Source organism: Chelonus insularis, unplaced genomic scaffold (genome assembly GCF_013357705.1).
Source record: "Chelonus insularis isolate UGA/USDA-ARS -01 unplaced genomic scaffold, ASM1335770v1 contig_133_pilon, whole genome shotgun sequence".
NCBI classification, from domain to species: Eukaryota; Metazoa; Arthropoda; class Insecta; order Hymenoptera; family Braconidae; genus Chelonus; species Chelonus insularis.
The window spans coordinates 556901-584529 of record NW_023276374.1 but is presented as its reverse complement, the minus strand read 5'-3'; the positions used below and the strand labels follow the sequence as shown (position 1 = coordinate 584529).

The 27629-nt window shown below is 35.1% G+C and overlaps 1 protein-coding gene and 1 long non-coding RNA gene across 8 annotated transcripts in view; one reads left to right on the top strand and one right to left on the bottom strand.

Moving 5' to 3' along the window:
- LOC118074228 (homeobox protein araucan-like) overlaps positions 1-15059 on the top strand; it is a 35956-nt gene extending 20897 nt beyond the window's left edge. For both annotated transcript variants that reach the window (XM_035095293.1, XM_035095294.1), the window contains exons 3-7: positions 2214-2347; positions 7781-8142; positions 9975-10974; positions 11056-11148; positions 13263-15059. In XM_035095293.1, the coding sequence (XP_034951184.1) occupies positions 2214-2347; positions 7781-8142; positions 9975-10974; positions 11056-11095 (1536 nt within the window). In that variant the 3' untranslated portion in view covers positions 11096-11148; positions 13263-15059. The remainder of the gene's footprint in view (positions 1-2213; positions 2348-7780; positions 8143-9974; positions 10975-11055; positions 11149-13262) is intronic.
- A 2133-nt stretch (positions 15060-17192) lies between these two features.
- LOC118074226 (uncharacterized) lies at positions 17193-20886 on the bottom strand. Of its 6 annotated transcripts, none has more exons than XR_004691196.1 (6): positions 20029-20886; positions 18922-19331; positions 18704-18801; positions 18305-18629; positions 17522-17965; positions 17193-17415 (listed from the first exon to the last, which is right to left on the bottom strand). It is a non-coding gene; the product is annotated as an uncharacterized lncRNA (long non-coding RNA). The 6 variants fall into 6 exon arrangements; XR_004691193.1 differs by having other exon boundaries at positions 18922-20248; positions 20605-20886; XR_004691194.1 differs by having other exon boundaries at positions 18704-18844; positions 18922-20886.
- Between the last annotated feature and the right edge of the window lie 6743 nt (positions 20887-27629).

Here is a 27629-nt window from a genome sequence, read left to right as displayed (position 1 = left end):
AGAGGAAAAAACTTATTATCTCTTAAAAAGTGTCAAAGGATAAAAAATATGCTTAAATTATTTAGTTAAAACATCTTCGTTGTCTAACATGATTTTGTTTCACAAATACTGTCCAAGCATTACTCAATATCTAAGTTTATCATTAAAAAAAGCATCATAAATTAAAAAATCATCAAGAATAGTTAGTTAATTAAAAATATCAACTCTAGAAATATAAATCTTTCAAGTGAAATATATGATATCCTTCAAACAGATTATTTTAATTAATTACGAAACACAAATTAGAAATAATGTTGGAGCACGTGCTATTGATGAGATTTAAGTTGGCGGAGAGGGTGCAGAAGAGGCTCCACTCGTGCGTCGTCGTTCTTATGAGCATTATAAGAACGTAATAAGAGCCGGATTAGCATTGAATGAAATGGGCGGCGCAGCGTGGCGACAATAAGGGCAATAAGCATGAGTGGAGTAGAAGCAGTCCTTATATGCTACAGCGCGCATGGTGGTCCTTGTGACTCGCAGAACTACAAGAGCATGCCTCCTTTTCTTCTCTCATGTCCTACCACCATTTTTTTATATATCCTCAGTCTTTTCAACTTCCTCCTGTATGTCCTATACCTCTTTCCGTATATATCGAGCTTTAAACGTAACCTTGGTCGTAATACTTTGACGTTCAGCACACGCACAAGTGTAAAGTCTACGGCTTCATCATGTTATCGTATCTCAAGTTTATTTAATTATCACCTACATCCAACAACTACAAGTTTACTCTTTCAATTTGTGTATTCTGGCTATAATATTTTTTCTTTTAATTATTTTTATGTCTTCTAAATAACATATTATTAAGTTCTATAAACCTTATTTTTGCTTTTGAAATTAATCGTCGGAAGTGAATAATTCTAAATAATAGTTATAAAAACATGGATATTATATTAATTATGAGATTTCTTTTTGATAATTATTATTTATAATATATTTTTTGCACACTAGGGTGGCATGTCATAGAGATAATAAAAGGTAAAACATTGCAGTGACTAGAATAGATAATATTTACAATTTTCTAAAATTAATACCCTATATTTTATTTCCTCTGTGGAAAAAAAATAAAAATGTTTTTATTTATTTTAAAATTTTATTTATTCTCTGAAGTGCAGCCATGTATTTGGTCTGATAATTTCAACTTTAAACTTTTCATTTTTTAAATAATTGAACATTAATTGTTATTAATGGTTTTTTCAAACTATAATAAAATACTAAAGCGAATGATTAAATTTTTTGACACATTTGAAGTTGAATGAAAAACCAAATAATAAAGTTTACTAATTAAATTACATTTTACATCATGATAACAGTTAATATCTACTTTTTATAAAAAAAAAAAAAACGTTTTTATTTAAATTCTGTATCTACTGAATGTGCAGTAGAAATAGTCATTCTGCCATTTTTATCGACTTTTATTGAAGGTAAAAATTTCTATTGTTTGAAAAATGATTGTCTGTGTGTAATGGTGAACAAGCTGGATCAAAATTCCATAAAATAATCTCTCGTTTATTGATCCTTAAAGATGGGATTTACTGTGATGTATGGAGAGATTAATATAAAGTTATGTTAGCCGCTTACAATGCATATGATTCAAAGCATGATTGTTGAGCAGCACTAGTCAGCGTCGTGACGACAGCGTTCAAGTCCTTCAAGGACCACCCGCGGATCCGACGTCATAAAAAGGCGCCGAGAAGTCCGTTCGAGAAATCCCATAAGAGGTCCTGATGGCGTGACCCAGAGAATTCTTTGACGATATTAAGCTCACCCGGAAGAAAAATTGTCCAACGTAGGAACAAAATCATAATAATAAGCAGAAGGAAAAAGCTTAGAGCAGAATCGCGAAGCGTATATACACAAAAGTCTTGAAGTAAGAAGAGAGAATTGAGAATTAGAAGCAGACGAGATGAAATACGAAACGCACCGGCGCCAACTTTTCCTTCTTTCTCTTTCGCTTCGTGCTCTTTTCAAGTCCCAGCCACAATCTAAAAATATTCTTTTGTGCCAGAGGCATTAGCGTTATTCATTTTACTCCTTAAACCTTAAACAACTGCTACTACACTTATGTGTTCCACTGTCTACTTCTCATCTTATTCACACGCTTGAGTGTGTACAAACGATTATATCGCGATATCTTGGTTCATCAGAATACTAAAAAGCTCCTCTGTCTTTTGTAGGGAAATCCTTATGGTTTGAAAGACGCCACGGGGATGGGAATGACGGCAGATATGGGCGCAGCTTGGGGAACAGCAGCGTTGCAACCTGCAGCGACAGGATATTACCCTTATGATCCAACGTTAGCTGCGTACGGGTATGTATAATTATTTATTCAACTCGCCTACACAAAAAAACCCATTGACTTTATAAACTGAATAAATTGAAAAATAAATTAACTTTTGTTTACTTTGTACTGACTTTATCAACTTAAGGAGATTCTTCTATCGTATTGTAGTCAAATCATGAATAACAAGAATGGATATAAATATCAGTTGAATTTAGAAAAAACATCACAGTTAGACACTTAATCGACCAGTTTAACATTTTCATGCTCCAAAACAAATACTATGACTTATTTAACAGGAGTTTCAAATGTTTGATTTTTTTTTTATTTAGATGATAGACTTTACCCTTGCTATAACATTAATATTTATTATGAAATAAAATGGCAAAAAATTACTTTTTCAAAGATAAAAAAAAACTTTTAGAAACAAACTGTTAATTATCTGGAAAAAAAGACTTTAGCAAAGTACATATGTATTATTTTTATGAGAATTATTTGAATTTTTATAGCAAAAGTTTCAGGATAAAAATAGTTTTGTTAAAATGGGATTTCGGTAGACCCTTGTAACAAGATTTTCTGTGTCTTATTCAACGTAGAATGCCTGCACCCTATGAAGTATTTTTATGTATTAGGTACGCTTGAGAGAATAAGTTGAGCTACAATTTTTCTCTGACAATTGAATCTTGTCTTATATTTATTTGAAGTAAAGCATGGAGTTAGAGGAGAGGTATCAGGATAGCGTAAGTAGTGTAAAGGGGATAAAATAATGTTTGGAGGTTGGAATGGATTCGTAAATATAAATAAAATGAGTATAGAGTATTAACGGAAAGTATATGGTGGGCGTAAACAAAATATGGTGGGTTTGTTGGTTTGGCGGTTTAGTTTAGTAGGCGCATCATGAACGAGAGAGGCAACAACTCGAACTCTGGTCATATAGAATAGTATATAGGGAGTATAAGCGAGTGAGTTTATTGATTGGCTTCCTCCCGGGGTTTCGCCGGTTCACCGCTCGCGTTTTCGATCTCTCTCTCTCTCTCTGCTGTTTCTCTCTTCTCCTCTTTTACCTTGCTACACGGCCTTCTCTACCCTCTCGACACTCACGCCCACCCTTACAGCAAGCAACTAGCTCCCACAGGTGCTTTACTTGCTTTGCTTGGCAACCCTCGTGTCCGCACTCACGGCTCGATTCTCCCTACTGTATCGCAAACGCGCCTCCTCTGACTACTCCATTTATAATACTTGTATCTCTTCTTCATACGTGTGCAGCGTTGAATATTGTAGAACTACTACTGCACGGCCAACACCGGGGAAGGTACACAGACCCTCTACTGAGCATTGTTTATCGTGGAATCCACCCTCGAGCCTCTCCATGAGTCTACTCCACAAGCCGCTATTAATTTACTTGCTTAATAATACCAACCCGTGGGGCCTTCATTGCTTCCTCTTCATTCATGTCCCTCATCTTTCACTCTCACACTTATTGCTCCTTGCCTTTTTTAGTTTTTATTGTTATTATATACTGCCAACTCATCCAGTGATCAGAAACAGCTTCAGTAACACCCCAAAGAAAGACTAAAGCCATTGTTTTTTATTTTATTCTCTTTTTTTTTTCTTTTAAAAACTATTATGCGTGAAGAGAAAAATCATTTTCGCAAAGAATAAAGGTTTTTGATAGGAAATAAGTTTGCTCATAATCATTACTTCCAAAGAGTTTCTCTTTTAATTGATAAAAATAGTGGGAAATAAATGTTACATATTTGATTGCTAGGTTGAAAAAGTTTTACATTTTAAAAAAATATTTAAAAAGTAACAAAAAAATTTTATTCAGTCAATTATTCAGCCATTGAGAAAGATATTTTTTACTAGTGAAGAAAAAATGAAAAAAGTTTCATTTGATTTCCTTAATATTTAATTTGACCGTAAGTCTGATACATTATACATGCATGATAAAAGGTTTTATAGAGGAATAAAAAAATCCTTCGAATTTCAGCTAAAATGTATATACATATAGAGCTCGGTTGTTCCCTCATACTCTTTCAGTCTGTTCCCCGTTCGCGACAGTTGCCCCTAGCCTTCCTTTTTCACTTTACTCTCCGACCGTGAAAAGCTCTCATGGCCCACCCAATACCGCCATCTACCACTTTCATTTTTGCTCTTTTGCAATTTTCCAACCTGAATGTAAATCGTGTAAATCTTCATCCGGCTTTAGACTTTGGAAATAAATCTTCAAAGCATGCTGATTGACTCAATAGATACACTTTTGTCTGTTACATATTGTAATCTAATATTTACTACTGCTATCAGAGCTACTAACTTCTCATTACTCGAATTGTAATTACGCACATTCTACCAATATTGGTTAACCTTTCGAGATTGCCGTATGCAAAAGACCCTAATGAGTCGTTCAAGTGGACGCTATTCCCAGTCGAGTGTCATATACGTTCCCATTCTCTCCTCATTCTGCTTCCCATATCGTTATTGTCTACGCAATAAAAGGAAAATCATTTTTTAAGAGAAATAAAATTTTTTTGTCGTAAAAAGAGAAAATTATGGAATTTTAAATGTTTCATTTAATAGTTTTAAAACTAAAAAAAAATTCTAGAACTGTTTCAAATAAAATGGATGCTAAATGAAATTATTTGAAAATTCAATGATATCCATTTATTTTTACAAAAGTTTTTATCAAATGGAGTATGCAAAAAAAAACTAAAACTTTTTACAGAAATAATTATCGTAATAATATTTTTGACATTTCATTAATCTCTTTTAGTTTAACAAATTTATTCAAATAAATAATGAACTTGAGAAACGAGATTTAAAAAAACATATTCTAACTAATTTAAAATTACTTCAATGCTGTAAATAATAATAGATGCAACTTGAATTAATTTTTTTTGCAGGTAATCAATGTTTGCTAATTTAATTTTATATCTCTAACAAATTGAACTGCATTCTAGAATTCAATCCATAGATTTTTTTTGCTTTAGTCTATCTATTGAAATTTTATTAATTATTTCAACCGATTTCTAAAAAATTCATTAAGAACTTGTTCTCAATAAATTTTTAAAAACATTTTAATATTATTTTTAATTTTCTAATTTTATATAGCATTCTGTTTTATAAATAAATTTCTAATTATTATTGAAAAAAATAAAAATAAATCAAAAAGAATTCTTTCTTACTCTATAATTTGGCTTGATAATTTTTTCCCCTAAATTTCATGAAATAAAAAACATTAAATAGATTTATGTAAAAACAGTAGCAATTTGGTTTAATCTTATCTCTTAAACATAATGATATCGGTAAGAAAAATAAAACATCTTGGAAAAAATTCCACAATGTCTGATTATTGATAATGTAATATTAAAACAAATTCCGTGGTTACGATTAAAAACGAGTCGCGATTGTATACTTGGTTCATTAAGTTTTTACGCAAGTTCTCAGATAATCCTTTCCCGCAGCGAGAGTACACATAATGGCGTCGATCGATTTCCCGGTCGGCGGCACCAGGTTTCATGCCCCTTCCTCCCCGTCCAAGCTTTTTCCCTCTCTTTACTTACTAGAGCACGAGCAAGCGCGCGGTTTTATTGGAAAGGAGCCTCGGTGGCCGCCTTTCCCTTGTCTGGGGGGAATTTAATAGAGGGTGAAACCACCTTCTACTTTCTTTTGCTGCTATAACACAGTCTTTCTTCTTCACAACGTCTATAGCTTCGACTTGAACCCCAACTCTAAGCGAGAAAAGCCCATTCTGGTTGCTTTTTTCCTCATTCTTTCTCACCAAGCCAGTCATCAAGCAATCTTCTGGACAACCGAGGGGTTCCAAGTAATTCTTATGTTTGCACAACCAAAGTGCCAAACTAATCGTCGTTGATTTAACAATTCGATTTACTCACTTACTTCTCATTCTTGAAAATAACTCAATCGTTCCCCACTTTAACACTTCATCACTTTCTTACTTTATCTTATAGCTTCATTATTCATTATCCTCCTCCTTGGATTGTCCATCAAATAAGCCAACGTGGTCACATCTGCTGTATACATTTATTTATGACCAAGAATAAAAAAAAAAGAAAATATAAATTGAATCAGGGTTATGTTAAGCAATTCTATGGTCACGGTGGGTTACTTAGATCTTCAGTAAACTATGAGCCAACTATTGTTATAGGCAACTGTAGAACCCCCGTATAGTGGATAGTCACTCAATAGGTATTTTAGTTTCTAGTAGCTGAGCTCCACTTGGTGTGTGTATATATAACAGTGCTAGGCAGCTATAATACAGTGGATGTCGAGATGAAGGGGATCGATCGAATCGCCATTACTGCGAGAGTGAGTGTGGCCTCGATGGAATCACGCCGCCGACGTTGCTGCTAGGGTGGTTTATTCTCCGTATATATTTGCCAGCGTATCACCCTCGTCCCGATAGGATGACGCTCTGTGAGAGGGTGAGAGAGAGCTTTAGATATGAGGGCGTGTTTGCCCATGGCACGACATACGCAACGACTAGGGCTCTCTTATTCAGACTACTGCTTTCTCAAATCCCTGGGGAATCCGCGTATACTCACCACCCTGGTGAATCCAACGAGAGTTTCAATAGGGATAAATCATCGCGAGAAAGTCACTTCCTAAATTGTGTCAGTCAATACTACATGTCAAACTTACTTTCAGATGATATTGTTATCCTGTCACGTTCGACCACTTATGAAATGGATTTTAACATTTGTATCTAAATGTATTCGTTATAGAAAAAATATTCATTACTGTCAATTTACTTTATTTTCTCAAGTAAATATTATTGGAGCAAAAAATAATATCTTTAAAAAGTTTTTATCAATTAAGGTTATGTTTTTTTTTGGTTGTTGGATAAAAAAAAAAAAAATTAGCCAAGAAAGTTAGAATTTTTAAAAATTTTAAATGTATTAGTAGAAGTTGGACATTTTCAATACATTTCCTGATGATAAATCTACCAACAAAAAAAATCAATCAGTATTCATTTTCAAAGCTCAGTGTACATCAATTTTTTTTAATAAAAATACGTCAATATTATTTCATAGCACAGACATTTTTTCTTTTTTTTTTTCATTTTTTACACTTGCATTGAGCAATGTTTAAATACACTCATTCCAATGCTACCTATCAGTTTGCATCAGTCAAACATACGTGTTCAACAAAGTTTTATTTTTTTAACAAAAAAAAACTTGTAGTATAATCGAATTTTATCCATATTATAATATTACTTAGAAGATAAATTGATAATAAAATAAAATGAAATTTATTCACCAGTATAATTAACATTAAAAATAAATATTTTTTACTCTTTATTTTTTTCTGAAACATTTACATATCTTTGAAGATCTAACGTACTAAATGAAATTTATATTATACAAATTATTGAAGTGTAACACAAATGATTAACGCCAAGTTCCGATATTGTATGTCTAACTTGAAATGCGGTTGTCCTTGCAGATATGGAGCCGGTTACGACTTGGCGGCACGACGTAAGAACGCAACGAGGGAGTCAACAGCAACCCTAAAAGCTTGGCTCAATGAGCACAAGAAAAATCCATATCCTACCAAAGGTGAAAAAATAATGCTCGCCATCATCACCAAAATGACACTCACTCAAGTATCAACGTGGTTTGCCAATGCAAGACGAAGACTCAAGAAGGAGAATAAAATGACGTGGGAGCCGAAGAACAAAACGGATGACGATGATGATGCGATATTAACTGATTCGGAGGATAACAAAGACAAAGACGATATGAGCAGTGACACCCATCGAGCAGACAGAGTAGGAGAAGATTCACAAAGGAGTCTAGATGATAATGGTAATTTTTTATTTAAATTTTATTACCAAAAGATAGTAGATCTCTGCAGTAATCTGTATGCAAGTCAGGTATTAGGAAATATTTCAACAGCTAACTAGTCTCCATATCCCACTGAGAAATTCCAAATTCGCAATGAATTCAAAGGAAGTGAGATCAGGATTGTGTCGCGGCGGTGGACATAATGGTTCACATGTGGGTAAACATAGTGACGGGTTGCGGGTTGCCGCGCGAAGAGATTAATGGCCTTCGGGCTTAGCTCCCATTTTCTCTCTCTCGTAATTCTAGTGTATTGGTAGTAGGTAAGGGCATTGGCAGAGACACATATACAGTAACAGCAGCACATGTGCGTCCGTCTAGAGTAATGCAAGAGTGCGAGGGTGCGGCCAGACGTACTGAGTAGCCACTGGTAGGATCATATACTCTATCTGGAGTTTATATATACCCGATGTGTGTGTTGTATTGTGTATATAGATGCCGGGGTTGTGGTTTGAATCAGAGTGATGTATCGGTGCCTGCAGCGAGACGAATAACAGAGTGAGAGGATGAGAGAATAGAGGAATATATACTCTACCTCTGTATAGCACTTTACTAGCACATGAAAGCGCCAACATCGAAAGCCCAACCAAATGGCTTTCCTCAATTTAATTCTCTTCACTGTCGCGATATTGTTTTCATTCTTACGTTGGATTAAAAGTTAAATTAATATTAATTATATGAATTAATCGGTGATAACAAAAGGTCAAAAGTTAAAGAGCCACTTGTGGCAGTATCTGTTTAGTTGAGCCATAAGGTTCCTTTTATAAGGGGTAAGCTCACACCCTAAGCCCGCAAACTCAAGAGCTTTATCTCTGTCTTATGACTGCAGTCTAGTTGATGAAGAAAAAGGAAGAAAGTACTAGCTAGATCTGTGTGGCTCTCTTCGCTTGGGGAATTATCGCTTGACGACCCATCAACTAAACCCTCTGCCAACTCATTCGAACCTCTTAATGAAATTCTCACCCCTGACTGACTAGCTGGCCGCTCCGCCAGACAGACGGGACGCTCCTAGAGTGCCTTGGGAGAGAAATAAGGGGTGAACAAGAAGATGTTGGTGTGTATATATGTATTATAGGAGGACAATCTGACAGAGAAGACGCGCAAACGAGAGAGAAATGGGAAAAAAGAAAAGTGGTAAGGGCCGCCAAGGGATATAAAGAAAAAAGGAGGGTGAGATAGAAAAAGATCTGCTTCCCCGAGGGGATCCAAAATCTCTCGTGCTCCCCAAAGTGGTTGCAGGCTTCGCTCCCCCTTTTTTTCACAGCATCCCTTACGGCTTAACTCAATGAGGGTGGTAAGAGAAATCTTCTCCTTTTCGCACTCTCGCTATTTTTCACTTTCACCCACTCTATCTCTTGCTTTCTTCAATGCTTTTCTCCTTATACTGCTCTTTTCGACGTTGTCCCCCGCAATGACACGCATACCGAGTCAAGCTTTCACACCAGGGACTATAAACCATTAACGGCAATATTGCTACGCAGCCAAGCACACTTTACCCTCATGCAATAATTAACGAGCCTGGGGATTTTGGCTTATCGTCTCTATATACTACCTTTTCAATGAGGATCATCAGATTTTTAAAAAGTTTGTCGACAAGTCGATTGACCCTGTTGATGTATTAAACCACATCATTGAATAATAATTAAAATGTAATATTGATTTTCTTCTATTTTCTGATAATTATTAATTATCTTTGTCAATATTATTTTATAGAAATAAATTGTGGACTATTAGGTATTTTTGAATATTGAATAAAATCTACATTTGTATAACAATTTTTTTGTTTTTTTTTTTAGAACCGATCAGGCATGTAAAGGCTGAACATATGCATCACGAAAAAGATTTAGAAGATGAAGATGACCTCGACTTGGAAGACGATCCTAGAAGAGGAGATATGAACTTTCACCACATGCCACAACATCACAGTCACCATCATCATCATCATCAAGGTTATGTGAATGAGGATCATCTTAAGGAGGAAGGAGTCAAGTCTGATTGTCAAGCCAGTGGAGTACCTATTCCAGCCTCTAAGCCTAAAATATGGTCTTTAGCAGATACAGCAGCGTGTAAAACACCACCACCATCGTCACATCCACACCAACAACAATATCTTCATCATCATCATTATGGACTGCCGCAGCAACAACATCAGTTGCAACAACAACACAATCTTTCTCACAATCATCACCAAAATTCTCAACAACCTTGGCTAGGGTCCACCAGTGGTAGTGGAGGTGATAGTACAGGCATTGGGGGACTAAGTTCATTTGCTTTACCATCCGCCACGTCAATGAGTCCATCAGCAGCAACAACAGCTCCATACTCAAACACTGTAACGAGATACGGTGGATTTCTAAGCTCGTCTTCCGGCGGTCAACTTCACTACAACCCTAACTCGTCGTCTGGTTCATCAACTGCATCATCCTCGGCTGCGGTGGGGTTTCCCGAAGTTGGTACAGACACACCACCCCAAACTCCACCGAATATGAAAGTGGCCACACCCAATGGAGTGATCCAAGCACCTCCCGGAACGTATTGCGCTAATGGCAACACAACTGCCAATGGCAATCCTACAACTGGTCATTATCCAAATGCAAACCTTGCACCAACTGGTAATGGTTATCTGTCCTCCAGTTCTGGATCAGCAAGCAGTAGCTCCTCCTTTGGTTCGCGACTCCAGAGCTCTCCTCACAAGGAATTTTCGTCCGTTAATCAAAGTTCCGCCCTTCATCAACAAACCACTGCTAGCCTTGCAGCTGCAGAAGCAACAACTGCATTCAAACCATTCTACAAAGGGTAATTATTTTTTATCAAACTGAAATACATATCATTATCACCATTTTAATTGTAAATTTATTTTTTCTCGACAACATATAGATCGCAGTCAATGACTAGTGGATTTGTATCGCCAGTTTAGAAACACACCTTAAAAACATGAATATTTACGATAAAGGATTCTTCGTTGATGAGGTGAGCAGAATAATAAAATAATAATACGGCAATATAAAGTAAATGATAAATAGACTGGGGAAAAAATTATTATCATTATTGTGTTAATAATCGGGCGGCAAATTATTCAATATAAAACCAATGATGCATTGAAAAGTTTATTTTGGATGAATGGGAGGTGGGAAAGGGAATAAAAAAAAAGGTTAAAACAACAAAAAAAAATACTGAAGATCGAGAGGGTCTCGACATCTTGCCAAGACCGGGTGTTAGCTGGATGTCCTTATCTCGTGGCAATCTGATCCTAATTTATAGTCACGTCTCGAATAAACTAGTTTTCGCTGTCGTCACCTCGACTCAGACGATTGCTGGTCGTCTCTTTGCCACCTTTTTGTTGCCATCCAGCCACAAAGTTGAATTTTCGCCACTCACGTTATAATGCACACTCGCCGACTCTTTCTACATTAAATTCATTCTTTCATGTGTTAATTGACTGAAAACAGTAGGGGATTTAGAGTTATTTAACGATCATCGTGTTTAGTCTGGTGGTATAGTAGGTATAGCGAAAAAAATAAGTTCACCGGTCTCTCGTAATTGCCAATTAGTAAGGGGATATCTAATTGCCATTGTAGAATGTGCGGGTGGTTCGTAATGATCAGTTGTTCGGTTCAACGACCAAATCACGAGTGCATCACAACTTTCTGATCGTCTCATCAACACCATTGTGTGCTCACTATTTTTATACCAAGTTTTTTATAGGTAAATATTTTCTGATACTATAGGTTTCACATCTACCAATATTTATTCGATGTTCTGAGCATCTGCATAAAGTTCGGAAGGCTCCCACTGGAATATTCCCAGTGCTTTGTGGTTAACGGCTATCCTGGGATTCCGTGTGGATGGGTGTCCCCATAATAAATCCTTTTGCCTGTGGATTCTGAGATACCCGGGACGTGCCGATACTCGCGCGTTCTTTGTCCCACGACTGCCAAGGAAATGCCGGAGGAGGCGAGAATACCTGAGGACCAACTCCCGTTGTTCGTGCAAATTCTTCTTCCCTCGCACTATTTTTAGTCTCTTTGTATTCTTTTTTTTATTCTGCTTTTGCCTTTATTTTTCGTATTTTTTTCCTCTTTTTCTGTTTTTTTTTAAGCGGAGATTTTTGCGATGGAACGATGCGTTCATTTTAGCAACGGTTCAATGAACACGGCGCGTCAACGAATTACACGTTTCGCCGCGCAACAAGTGGTAAACCCGTTTCTTATTCGTGATGGCAGACAATTTCCAAGTGAATATGGAAATAGGACGTGAACAAAAAAAAAACATATACATATATATAATCCGACTACCTTCAATTTCCGATAAATATCGCAGAGACTGAGAATCCGACGACGATAGAAGCGTATGCGCTATAACGACTATCGAAGATGAATTGTTCTATGAGAGAATAAAGCCAGCTGGTGTGGCATTTAGCTCCAATCCGTCGATTGTTCGATTATGTCAACTCAAAAGCATGAATTCCCTCGTCGGTTTGTATTGCGAAATGGCATTTGAATGTAGATGAGAATATAAGTGGAATAATGATGAATATAAGCTTTCAAATAAATATTTCATTCCACTTTATCTGTTGGAAAAAAACGATGATTACTATCAGATTTGATAGAATTAATAGTGGAAAATAAATTACGATCATCTTTAACTGTTTTCTTCTTCTCATTTCTCTGCTTTATCGCTAGGATGAGTGTAGTAACTGTTCAATATACATAGATATAAGTCACGGTGTACATGTAGACCTATCCTGAGACCGCCTATCCTGCATATCCGGCTTAAGTGCTCTAGTAACAAGCATTTACACGTTACAAACGTTCGGAGCGCAATGTCAGCGACCATCGTTGGTTCAAGAAACCGGTCCTGCACACTAGAAACTATCCTCGGATTATACTCGTAATTGTGAACTGAGACGCGCGCGTGTGACATTCACGATGTCGCCTCATGATATTGAATATTAATCGCTCACGTGCAACAATCGGTCGTTGTCTATACGATAGTTAAGTTGAATTTTTAACTTCACACCTCGACTAACAACCTTCTTCTCTTAATTACATTAATAAACTAAAATTGTCTTTTTTTTGTTTTAGAATAATTAGAACGTCAATAACCACATCTCTTACCATCACCTGCAGAGAGTGTTCAAGAGTTGAATAAAATAAATCATAGGAATGGATTATTGTAAGAGAACCGACTAGCAGTGGACAAAAAGAAAGGAGATTGATTGTACGATGAACAGACTGAGAGAGTGTCTCAACTCTATGTCTATAAATCGTTCGAGTACTCTGTTGCAAGACCTGAGAGTAGCAGTATAAGGAGATACGCGTGTAGACGAGAAAGCGAATGGGCTGGGATTAGTTGGTGAGGGATTAGGAGCTAAGAGATGAGAGAAGACTCTAGAGAGAAGGACCTAGTATGTGGGCTCATGTGTGTACGTGTCGTGGGACTTTAGTGCCACGAATAGGAAACCTCGTGACTAAGAATCTGATAGTTTTACTTCACTGAGCATAAAAGCATCACAGGTTACTTCAACGAATTATTATTTTTTTTTTTTTTTAATTTAGTTGATTATTATTAAAAACTATTCTCTGAGAGAGTATTTAATACCGGGAAATGTGCAAATGGCAACACTATAGAATTTGGTTCTTCATTAAGAATTAATTCAATCATGGTTGTTCGTTATTACATTATCACTATTATGATTATTAATATTATTATTATGCAATAATAAAACGAAATGTTTTGAACAAACAACGAGCGAGAACAACCAACTATTGTATAAAGTTTAGATATTTTACGTCCATCAGAGCCTCGCTCTAATTTAAGATAATTACTTGTTAACACAAGTCGAAAATAATTGTTTAAAGAATCATAATACACAAACAATCAATCAATATTTAATTGAACAAACCTATGAAAGCTTTACCAGTGTTAATTATGCAAAAAAGTCCGCCACACTCAATTAATTGTTTATCATGTGAAAAAAACGATATTGATAAAATATGTATAAGTAGCCTCCACAATAGCTTAAGGTATGTACTTTAAGCGATTATCACGATACGTCGCCGTTTACGTATTAGTGTTGCCCATTCCCCTATGTCCACCCTATTCATACGTTAATTAATTAATGTAGACTAAGTATATGATATATCGGTAATTGGGGATGCGTGTATACGTCATACAAAGTTTTCAAAGGGGGATAAAAAGATTATATTAGGAAAAAAAAAAACAATTTATTGACCACATCTGATGTATGTCACGTTTTATTATTAAATAATTGTGATGATGCTTGTAAACTTATTCAAAATCGCATTATGCAATGTAAAAAAAAAAATTATTGATATTTTCTTATGTCTATATATGTATAATCGCTGATGGGATGGAAAAACGACGACAAGTGTTTCAAACTATTAATAATATAGTAAAAAAAAAATATTATTATTGTCATTATAATTATAATTACAATTATGATTGTTTTAAAATTTATTGTGTTTTAAATGCGAAAAAAATTCTGATACATTTTTATCGCAACTCTAGAGAAGACATGAGCGAAAAAAAAATTAAAAAATTGATTCATTTATATCTGTGATAAATAAGGGAGATTGAAGAAATTTTTATAGTATAAATAATAATTAAATAATATGTGACTATGGCATGATATGGGCTACATGAAGAAAACGTTGGAACGGCGGCGCCGTTTGCAATCATCTAGTATGTAATATTTGAACGTCATCATCATGATATTATATCTTAGGACGGGTTAAATGTACAACAATGAGAGTATTCGAACTCAATTGTTAGTACAATTTGTACATTAATGGAAATTTGTAAATAATTTTGAATGTGAACATAGAAAAAAATATATGAATATATGATTATTACTATAATTATTATTATTATTATTATTATTATTATTGATATAATTCTTTATTATTATATTATTTTTTAAAGAACAAAAATCAATATTATATATATTAGAAATATGAAAAGTTTATTAAGTTGTGTAAAGTTAATTATTATTTGTATTTTGATATTTTGACTGTTGATCAGAGTTTATTATTCATTAATATTTTATTATTAGTGAGTCAAAAGTTTTAATGACGAATAAACAATACACAATAAATAGTAAAACAATGCAAGTGATCCTCAATAAATTTTTATAGTCAGGCAGTATCAACAAGGTCTGTGGGAGACTTATTTAGTGTGGAATAAGGTTTATAAGACCGAGCGAGCAAGGTAGTAATGAGCGAGAAAGTAGTGGATAGAAATAAGGGAGTGAATGCAATATAAGCATCCTGTTAAGAACTTGGGAGCGAAAAAAAACGTAGGGAAGCTTTACAGCTTCTCAAGTCTGTTTTATGTGCAGTATTAAAATCAATTGCGGCATCTTTATAGATTAAATATATAGCCGCAAGACTATACAAACCTACAAGGTTTTCGTATGTATTATTTTTTTTTCTTTCTCCATTTTGGAATAATAATATTAACAAGTCTGAAATACTGAAATATTATGATAATAATAAGAATAAGGATGAGAGAACAGTAAAAGAATATCACAATATTGATAACCAACTCATAGTGGGTAAGAAAGACATTATCATAAATTTGAATGTCCACGCGCTGGAGTCCAGTCTGAGTGTGTATGTATCAAAACATACACCCTCCACCCCGTCAAGTATCTCCCCTTCTTATTTGCCCTTTATGGCTTACTTTATGGCGAGAACTCAATTTGATGTGTGTGCTCTGGCCGGTTGCTTGCTGCTCGCTGCTATTCGGGGTGACTAATATACCCAAACGCACTACGTTGCCGGTGATGCATCGTCATGCGTGGTCCAGAGGACGTCGTGACCGTGTATACCTTCGCCCTCACTGTGGGACGTCGCGCGTTAACTTATGCTCCATTACCAACGCTCTCACTCTTTCCCAGTTGTATTATATTTTTGATATTTTCATTTTGATGTATATAATAGGAGTTTTGTTTCAAATACAAGCTCATATATTTTCCCCCTAAGTTTTGATATGTATAATATATGCATCAAAAATACTTGGAAAGCCATTAAATTCAATAATCTCTACAGTAGTTAAGATACTTGAAAAATAAATAAATAAATATATGACATATTCAGAAGAAATGTGTAATCGAATTGAACGAAATAATCAAGAGGACAAAATGGTAGTTTGATAAGCCGAGAGTTGAAGGATGAATGTGTTATAGTATACATACAGAAACAACGATAAATGCATTACACTTATCGGGCAGTAAAGATGTTTACAGCGCGTTCCACAAGCTTCGGCTATCGCTATCGTCTAATCCTCTCCTCTTCGTCCCAAAAAACCACGACTACTCTAATTGATTTGTGGCCGAGGCACTATCGCTTCTCGTAATTTTAATTAAATTACATGAGCACCCGTCATCCCACTCGACCATTGAAACCATTGCACGTCTACCAGGTCACAGATATGTCACCCTACTATCTTATTCGACATGTATTGACACTAGAATGACTTTTTTTTCATTTAACCCTCACATATTCAACTTGTCTGGACTCTCTTGTTCTAAATTATCTCTCAGTTTTCTCTTGTCAGCCATAAAAATCCAACTTACTTACCAACTAACGAACCAAACCATCTCTTACTCTTTCTCTTTCTTTCACTTTGTTATGCTCATTTAACTACACGCCATTTAGTCCCTTATATAGCTCACTAGACGACATACAGAGCCAAGTAGATATTGCCATAGGAGGAGAGAGTGTAGTTATTCATTCCAAAAATGACAAGGACTAAGAGGAAAACAATAGATCTCGTGTGGTGATGAGACACGATAGCTATGAGAGGGTAGTTTGATGGTCACGGCTCAGCAGGATTAGTTCTGGAGATCCCTAGCTAAACGAGCTCTCATGTTCACTGCAGTTGCTCGTTACGTAGTTGGACTATATGATTTTTTTATTTTTTTTTCCTTCTGAAAGTTTTTCATCTGACAGAGAAAAGGTAAACAGAATTTTTTTTCTTGACTCTTAATCTTTTTTTTTTACAATATAATAAATCTAAATATTTAACGGTGTAGATTTATAAATATTCTCTACAACACCTGGGCTCATCTTTCGTTTCTGTTCAGTTGCTATATACGTACGCGGTGTCATCTTCGAATGCTGCAGCGATTTATCACTGGACTCAATCCGACCAAGCCTCTTCTTTGTATCTCTCTCTGGCCTCTAGGATAGTGAGTCATTATTTTAGAATAATCTGAAACCGATGGTGATTAGTGGAGTTGGCGTCACCTGTGCCAAGGCTCATTTATGTACAATAGGTAGGGATATACATACGGATATGCAGAGAAGTGTATACATACAGATCGTCTCAAAAATGTGTGCGAAGTCATCTACAGTTGACACTAAAGCTGATGAATATACCAGGTCCATCGATCATCCTATTATAACGTCAAGAATTGACATTGTCAATTCATCCTCAATTCTCTTATAACACTTCCGGTCCCAATCGTCGTAATTGACAACGGTATTTAGCAGGTCAGTTCGCTCAATTTTATGTTATCTTAGCCATAGGCATGGCCGCACACGTTGAGATTTACGTTTCTTAGGTAGTAAGCTAGCTTTGAAAAAATAAAATAAATCTTTAACATCATGGACGCGTCCATTCAAGGCTACAGAAAGACTTGGGATGTCCGGTTCACACACGCCAGTATCACTCTTCTTGAATCTCTCATCTTCGTTTCATCTTTCTTTCTCCTCTCTTTTTTTCTCAATTTGTATTTTACTCTATCACCATTGTTTCCAATCTGAAAAAAATAAAAATTATTTATCATTGACTCTTTTTTCTTAATGATTTCCTAAATGTTCTACTATCTAAAAGTCATGAAAAAATAAAATAGTTGAAAAATAGATCACTAGATAAAAAATAAGCTGAAAGAATATTATAAGGTGTGATTGGAGTCTTGTCAAGAGGGATATTTTGACAGATATTACTGACTTATTTAAACAGATTTTGGATTATTATTTGCTATACTGAGTGTGATTTGTTTGATCCTTATGTTCTCAAGCCAAAAGACTCTTAAACTGTGATTGTGCGAGAAAGAGCATGTTGAATATATTATTGGATACACGCACGAGTATTTTACCTTTGTTTTCAAAAGCCGCAAGTATTCCTACTCACTCATTGAGAGTGAGAGGATATATAGAATGGGCAAAGAAATTTCCGTGGAATCTCGCCTGTTTGGTATCGTCTACCGGCATAGAGAACTGGCAGAGACAAAAAGAGTGTGTGAGAACGAGTCGTGGGTCCCCGCTGCATCTCTAAACGACCGGATGTGGACAACTTCAAGTCGGTTTTTTTTTCAGCCATCGTTTCTCAACTTTTCACCTCGGAGGTAGCTATTGGGGCGACGACAGGTTCACACTAACCTGACCATTCCTTCTGCTACTTCTAAAACTCGCTCGAGTTAGCTGCACATATAATCAGAGTGTGCACAACAGAGACAACAATAAAAATAGTTGTGGATAAAAAATAAAAAACATACATTCTGTGATGTGACAGATGTTTTGGCAGAATTCGATGGTGGTCCTTGGCGGCATCGGAGCACAATTTATCAGGCATTATCTTGGACAATTCAGCTACCTACACATCAAATTCAAGTACGTGAGAATCAGCATCGGCGTGTCTAAAAATTGCGCAAATAAATGCGATCGACATAATAAAGTAAAGGTGAGTTACTGTTAAGTTGATCGCAATGCATACCAACTCCACATCACCATGTACACACACTCGATGTCTACGTATATGAATTCTGTCTTTTTCTAACTCCCTCTCAGGCAAGAATAAGTGGAAGAAAAAGTCGCCTAATTGATGCTTCGTCTTTGTTTTAGTTAATTCCAACATGGTTCGGCCATTAAAATGTCCCACAGTATCGGCAAACCCGATCTCCGGTGCGAGATAAATGATGACACCCGCTCCAGGGGTACCATACTTACCACCACTTTCAACGCAAGACGTTCTTCTACCACTACACTAAGCCAACCGAGGCCATTCAAGTAAGTATAAGAGTTAGCTAGGTTCCCCAGTGATCCCAGCATCCTCCACTGGTACCACGTCTGTACCGCGTCAGTTCTTATCGATTCAATTCCATCGTCGATCTATCTTCTCTTCTGCTGTAAGATAATATAAACTTTAATTTGTTCATTTCCTAAAAGCTTACACTTGGCTGCTCTAAGATTTTAATTTATCAGTCATCAGCTAATGTTGAATATTTTAACATTTTTTGCTTTGAAAGGAAGAATGGCAAAATCAAAAAAATCGGCCCGTTAGATAATGGAGGTATATTACAAAGGTTCTACTTGAATCGGTCATACCATGCAGAAGCGTTGAAGCACTCAACCCAATGTGGCATTAATGGTCGGCAATGGCTACTAAAACACTCAAGTATTAATGTAAAACACATTTAGCTGATAAAGATATTGCCTTCTACATCGAGGCTCACACCCGAAAGCGCGAATCGGTAGAAGAGTATATCGTGTTCCTGTTCAACATTTCAGATATTGTTCTTGAAGAAGAATAACCTCACGCATAAATTTCATATACGATAAACTGTAGTAATACTAACAGTACATTATCCGCCAATTTATTTACACTTATTACCAATTTTTTTCATGCATTTTTACCTCAAGTTAACGATTAACATTAAACGGTTTATCGGTATAATTGATGAGCAATGAAGAACATTTATTGAGTGGTAAAGAACAAAGGTGAATGGCGATTGACTCTATAATAAACTGGTCAAAAAAGAAAAAAGGTATATATGTATGCTGCGTCGGCAAGTGAGGGTGTTCAATTAAATTAACACTTAACTCAAATTAACGAAGGTGCGAGGAGAGATTTGAGATGCATAATGAGCAGTCGAGTGACCCTTGGACACAATCGGGTTCCTGGTATGAGGTCCACATTGGCAGTCTTTGGGTGGTCTTAACTGCAGCTCCAATACTATTATAGTTTTCATCTCCATCAGTCGTTGCATTAAGCTTGTTAGTTTGCTCAAAAATCGATCGGTTAAAATTTTATTGTAATAACCCTGTTTAAAATACTCTAAACAATTATCAAGCATTGAATGTGATTTTTTAGAATTTGATTGAAGCCTTTGTAATCATGCAAAAAATTATATGCCTATTATTCTAACTATTTTAATTTAATATTTAAAAAGAAAAAAAAAATAATTCAGAAATTCCAACACATTATTAATTGACCTTTAAGTTGCTTTTAACTTGACTTAAAGACCAGTTCTTTCATTCCTTCCAGCCAAAACTTTACCTTTTCTCGAATATATCATAAAAATCAATTCCATGCACGATCTTAAACTAGCATCAATCATTTAAAAAGTTTATTCTCCTTTGTCGAATGATCAACCAATGCGAAACAATAATACAATACCTGTAGTAAGTTTTTTATAAGGAAAAAGTAACAATCATTCTTTCGTATGTGCATAATAGCATTATGCATTCAACAGTCACATCTCCAAAGTCATCAGGTGAAACATCCGATCGTGTGTCTCAGCGCTTTGTCTGGTTGAAACTACTAATACTCGTTGATGCAAGAAGAATACCTGCTAACAATAAGAAACAATACTTTCAAGTGTTAAAAAATATAAGGAGGTATTATACACATTTGAAAGACGTGTGTATGACTGTAATCGCGGACAGACACGTCAACAAAATCGGCACGTGGCACATGTCATCCTGTCACGTAACATTCAACAGATATTACAGCGTCATGATTGTGCAAGTACCACCCGATGATTGAAATTTGAAATGAATATAATATATCCTCCTATAGCGGTACACGTGATTCATGTCCCATTGGTCATTTAATTTAGACACCCACTTAGTTTAATAACGATACATTGGATAGTATTATTGTCAATTTAGATGATTATCATGCATACAAATATAAGATTTAAAATGTATAATAATATTATTCTCATGTTTCATTAACGACTATTTTTCCGTGTGGATATTAAATCTTATCCTGAGGAGAAGCGTTGAGTGATAACATGACAACACCTGCTTTGGTAGGTCTATTAATATCAAATTCCGTTTGAAAAGAGGATATATTAAAGAAAAAAACGAGAGAAAAAAGGTTGGTCGGGCGGTGAGAATGTCCTTGATTCATTCAGTCCCTTTTTATCTCGGAATTCATCCCGGAAAGAACGCGTGATTTCTCGGAAGACGAGGAGGAATTCGGTCTCGTTCTTACTCTCAGAGAGAGGCTAGATCACCACACTGAACGAGCTGAGAGAGACTGGAGTTGATAGTGTGGAACCGCGCGTTGAGGACGCTTCAATGGGCTCCATTCAGTGCCGAGTGCGATGTTATCGCTTCTTGCTTTCGAGACCGGGGATGTCCGTCTTGATTCCCCTAATTATTTTTCAACACGGTGGAACCCGTTAAGCCTACAGTCTTATCCACTAGCCTCTCCAATTAATGATTGTTATGAATATCCTCCTGTCATTCTTTAAACTTGACATTATTATTTCGTTGAATAATTTTATTATAAATTGAAAAATAGAAAAACAGAGATCGAAATTCATTTTGGTTGGAAATCAACTGATGAAAAACTATGACACATTTATGAGAGTTCAAAATTTTCGGTGATGCTAGAATAAACATCTCTTTTTTTCAAGTTTAAATTTTTAGTGGAAACACATCCAAACTCTCTGCACTAAAGCGAGTCTCTTGAATTTTTTATTTTAACAAATGTCCTGATTTTGCATCATCAGTTATTTAAACACAAACATCAGCTGGATCTAGAGCACGAATTTTATTAAGATTGTAGATCTCCTAGTTGGTTGTCAGATTTAATAGACACTAAAAGAAACTTTTATTAAAAATTATTCATGTTTTTGACTCTTCTCAAAATTCTCTGTACTTTTGGGTAATAAGTTGATGGTACTAATGATCATCTTATTAGTAAGCTTCATCAATTAACTTTGACCATATTATTTAATTTCAACTTTAACTTTGTCTCTAAAATTTATCATCAACCAAAAATTGTTTATCTCCATTGTTTTCATGATATGAATGTTAGTTTCATTTGAGATAGTCAATATTCAATTCTATCTGATAATAATCATGTTAACTTTAGTATTTTTGAACAACAGTTGAGTAGATAATAGTCAGGTAAAGTGAGTCCCTTTTCGACAAACCATGAAATTGAAGTGATTAAGTTTTTTATTGAATTTTTTACTGCCTTTTTAAAATAGTCCTGATCATGACAAATTAATTTTCTGTCGCATTAGAATTTGTAAACAAATCCAATGCTAAGATAAATGGTAGATATTTATAGTTATTGAATAGATATTAAAACTTGAGTATCCTTTAGTAAATCATTCCAAGTGAAACTGAAAGAAGATCTTGGATTAGTTATTTGTTTATAGAGATAAAGCTTTTAGAAAAACGTGCGGAAATGATTATTGGCGAGTATCAGCGTGTGCTACAACAGGAACGTTACGGTTGACCAGCTGAGATCTCTGCACTCTTGGCAATATGTATGGATATGTATTATATGGATATACCCCGAAGAGAAAGATTCAAGTGGGTCTTGGCGGGGGGTGGTGACAGCGGCTTGGTGACCGCGGGGGGTCAGCGTCGGAGGGAATCAGGAATTTAACCACGAATGGTCGTGCAACAGCGAGAGCCGTCACTTCGACCAAGCCTTGGCATTCATTACCTCCCGGTGTCCTGCGCCAACCAGTGCACTACCACTCATATCTTATTATATTAATATATTATTTACTCAAGTCGCGACGGTTTATAGTCGTGGAAGCCTCACTGCTCTTGAATAAGAATCGTTTCATGTCATATACACGAAGGAATATCTATGATTACTTTCATAATTCACTTTTGAAAAGACACCATCATCTTGCTATTGATATATCTCATCTCAGTATAATATGTCTATAAATAAAGACATTTTTCTGTTTTTATAAATACATCAAGTCTACTCGAGTATTTTTTTGGTTTTTTTTTTTTAATAAAAGTTATTCAGTTTTTAAAAATGTCCACGTAAAAAATTACTGGTAAGATAAACGTGATGATCGTTGGAAAAAATGGAAAACATGTTTTTATTTTTAAGAATACCTGATTTTTTACGGAGAAATTAAAAAAAAATAATTTAAATAATAAATTCTCATGATAAGCTTGACATTATACATTTAAAAAAAAATTATAATACTAAAATATTTTTTTGGAGTAGATTAGGTGTAATAAACACTCTAAAATAATTTCAGAGTAATTATTAAATAGGTGAATGAATACTATTGAAAACCTTAACTCTTGTTAAGTAAATGAGAGATTCTTTCCTTTTCATCAATCTTAATGAAGAATTTATTTAAAAAAATTCTTATTTCAAACTACACGGAGAAAATATTTACACTAACCGTGATTAAAAAATAACTAGTGGACTTTTTGAATAATAGAAATACAAATAATCCTGTTCAACAGTAAATTCTGAGTTATTGTAAGTAATTATTTTACCGAGATGCCTCGTAAGAATCAAATTTATTCAAAATTCACTATTAGATGAACACATTTTTATTTTTAAATTTCAAAACATACATTTGTTATTTTTGCGCTTACATTTAGTGAAAGAATTCTCTCTATGTAATAAATTTTTTAAAAATAAAGATAATTTATCCTCTTGAAAAACATAGAATTATTAAATATTGAACAAAATAGTTTTCAATTAGCTTTCAATAAACAAAAAAAAAAAAAAATGAAATTTAATAAAAAAATGTTTAAAAAGAGTTTTTGAAAAATTTTACCGAAGCCCTCTCGAACTTTACGATTTAAGTTTTAATAATGTTTTACTTTGGAAATCTGACTTTTGTTCATGTTTGTATAATAATATACACAATATACATTTTTTCTTTTTCATACTTTGAAACTTTTCCGTGGATATTTTTCCTTTTATCTCTTTGTATATTCAAATTTTTTGCATTATCAAAAGATGTATAATGTTAGCGACGAGATGTATCAGTATTTTCTTTTACACTGTTTCCTTTACCTTTTCTTATAAACCACCCCTGAAGTCTACGAACACGCACACAAACACGTCGTTGCAAAAGTTCTGAGTTTCCGTCGAGTCGTACAAACTGTGAGTAAAGTGAAACGTTCACTAGTGTACACCCCCAAGTTTAGCTAGGAGTTCAAAGCATGCAAACTGCTCCAAAGTTGTTGCATTCACTCTCACTTAAAGTCCAAAGTTATTAGGGTATTGTTAGATGTTATATTTCCTTATTTGTATTCCAATCAAAAATAAATAATCAGTGTTATCTTCGTCCACAGTCAATCTCTAATTAGAGCCAATAAATCCCCTAAAAGAAATAAATTGAAAACAAAGAGACCAAAATTCAATTAAGCAAGATAACAATGTCTAGATGATGACTATGACAATCTTGGAGAAATATTACAGGATAATTTCGAGGACAAACAAAGTCACTTGATGGACCAATCAGTCCAATTGAAAGCATAATCCGACTAATCGTGAGAGATTAGGATTTGTGAAATGTCTTCAAAATATGGGGTCAAATCAAATGTTGATCCTAGTAGAGTTGGAGATAAGAAAATAGGTGGCAGCACAATACTGCTGTTGAGTTGAATTAAACAGAAGAGATTAGGGTCTAGGGAGTGTAACCACAAGGTAGTGAAGCAAGGAAACTCGAGTATAATAAAAGGAGGACACAGTGTTGTTTTTTGAAAGACAAACAAGAGATTTAAAAAACGCGATAAAAGGCAAAAGAGGCGTTGCTTGGAGGCTTTCTTGTTTTTATTTCTTCATTGAGGTGGATAGCAAAGTGGGAAAGACTTGTCTAATGACTTTTTGAAAATAATGAAGCATGACTTGGTGGTAGGTGTCCCATGGGTCAGAGGCGTAACTTATTGCTGGGAAGCTGGGCGTTTTATCCATAGTAATAATAAAAAGATTCAAGTTGGAGGTGGTACTAATGAGACTACTAAGGCTGAGATGGAGAAGAGAGGAGAAAGAGAGTGTAAGGAGGAGAGAAGCACTGTGAAGATGGAGGAGGCTGTGCTATGGGACGAGGATCATCGGCGTGGATTGGTCCGCGAGCAAGAAAGCAAGGCGTTGTGGTTGGACGAAGCAGCCAACCTTGGTGGGTTTACTACTGACACTGTATGTAACGAGATGAAAAAAAAAGTCAATGGCAGACCAAGAGGTGGATGTGAATGATACTGGTAGTGTAGTAGGGTGAATTGTGAACGAGAAAAAGGACTAAACCACTGGAGAAACGAGAACTCGATGTTTCCGAAGCATCAACCATTCTTTCTTTTTCATTTTATCCCTTTTTTCTCTTGATCGAGTATCATAAAAGAATCCTAATGAGCTATTTTTACTCCAGTGTTTTTTGTAGATTTAAATCTACGAGAGATAAAAAAAACCAACTGATTGAATTACTTTTTCACTAATTTATCGATTCATAATTATAATATTTCATTTCATAAAATAATCATTCATTTTCCAATGGCTGTATTTTAGTTGTATTGAATTTCGATTTAATTTAATTTAAATAAAACTGCAATCAATATTTTATTTTTGATATTCATATAATTAAGCTGGCTATGGACGATAAAAATAATAAATGTCACTATTATATATATATATATGTACATATCTGAAGAAAGAACTGGAAAAAACATGAATAATTTAGAAATTTCAGTTCTATCACAATCTCCGACTTGATTGAGTCATTTTTCTTTTCATTTTATTTCACGTCGTTGAACAAAACTTAATTATAATAATCAGTAATATTTTTCTTGAATTGTATTCAATTATTATCTCTGTCCTTTTTATCAATTGAATTATCTTTTTTGTTTGATATATTATCTTTAAAAGTCCAGACACCACTCATGCCTCCATTTCTTCTTTCTTTGTATCGTCAATATATCTTCAGGAGTTTGATAAATTTACTTAAAAAAATCAGAGCTAAATATATCTCACATCATCGACAAGTCGATCGTTACCAATATATAAAGTGCCGCGGCTTCAATCTTTTGAAGATTATCTGATATCGACAAAAAAAATTCTTGAAACAATATTAGAAAAATATATCGATAAGTTACACAATTATTTTTTCAACTACATAACGAGGTTAAATCAATATTTAAGGGCCTTCAATGATTACAAACGCGTAAGCAGTAGAAAAAGTCGCGAATGGACAGACATAAAAGTTGTACAAATTTTCTTGTGGTTTATTTAATAGCTATAAAACAAAACATTTAGTTTGAAACTAAACTAAATTGTAATACAAATAAATGAATAAAGTGAGTCGAGAATAAAGGAAAAAATATGTTTCATTAAAGTACTTTAGAGTGATAAAAAAATATAGAATGCAACTTTGAGTAGTAAAACACGGTTTACTCGTTGACACTTGAATTCCCGAGGTTGTAAAAAGTACTATTTTTTATCTCAACATTGTTTACGATATTATAAACCTTAATGAAACATGAAGAGGAATAAAGAAATAGGGGTGGTGTGATGATGGTACTAATAAAAATAATATTTAAATCTGTATATAAAAGCGAGAAATATAAAAGATTAAATTGGAAGTTAAGAAATTCACCCTCGGTGGAAAAGAAAGAAAAAACCAAGTGTAGATACATAATAACAATAGTACAATATTGACTGAAGATTCTAAATAGGTACTTGCCCGACGAAATAAACCGACGAGTTGTCTCGAAACGATCAGGTTGCTACAGCATACAGCTACAAACACGGTTTTGCAACATATACTCACTCTCAGTTTATGTAGAGGTACAAGCACAAGCATTGGGGGAACCAATACGAGAGATTCGTTGGGGGAATGTGGCACACGGTTGTGTGCAAGCGCCACGGTTGTGTGTAGACCGCGGTGTTAACAAACGGTACACTAATGTTTCACATCTCGGCATGCTTCGCTGTGTGCCGTCGTTTTCCCCCCGACGATGTATTCCACAGCCGCGAGGGCAAGAGTGCCAAGTAGCGACTCGAGAACGTCGTCGAGCAAGTTGTGTGCATTGAATGGGTGATAGTGGGGAGTAGAATCGCGAGAGATGCCGACGGGTTTCGAATGTAGAAGAGGGGAGACAGCGGTGCGTTTGGCAGGAAGGCGGAGGACGTAGAGGCGGAGCGAGGTTTGTCCGCGCCCCTCAAGAGGGGAAAAAACCGTGGCTCTGAGCCTAACTAATACATTTAAACGTAATATACATGCAGGAAGGGAGAGAAAGAATCCTGGTAGGGGTTGTTGAATTATCGGAGTCTTTAACTTTGGTCTCTTCGTATCTCTATATACATGCTATACTTTCTCTTTGCTTTCCTCTTTGTCCCTCATCTTGTTCTCTTACCTCGTCAGTACATATACGTGGTTAGTTACTAGCATTCCTCAGGAGATGAAACGTGTCTAC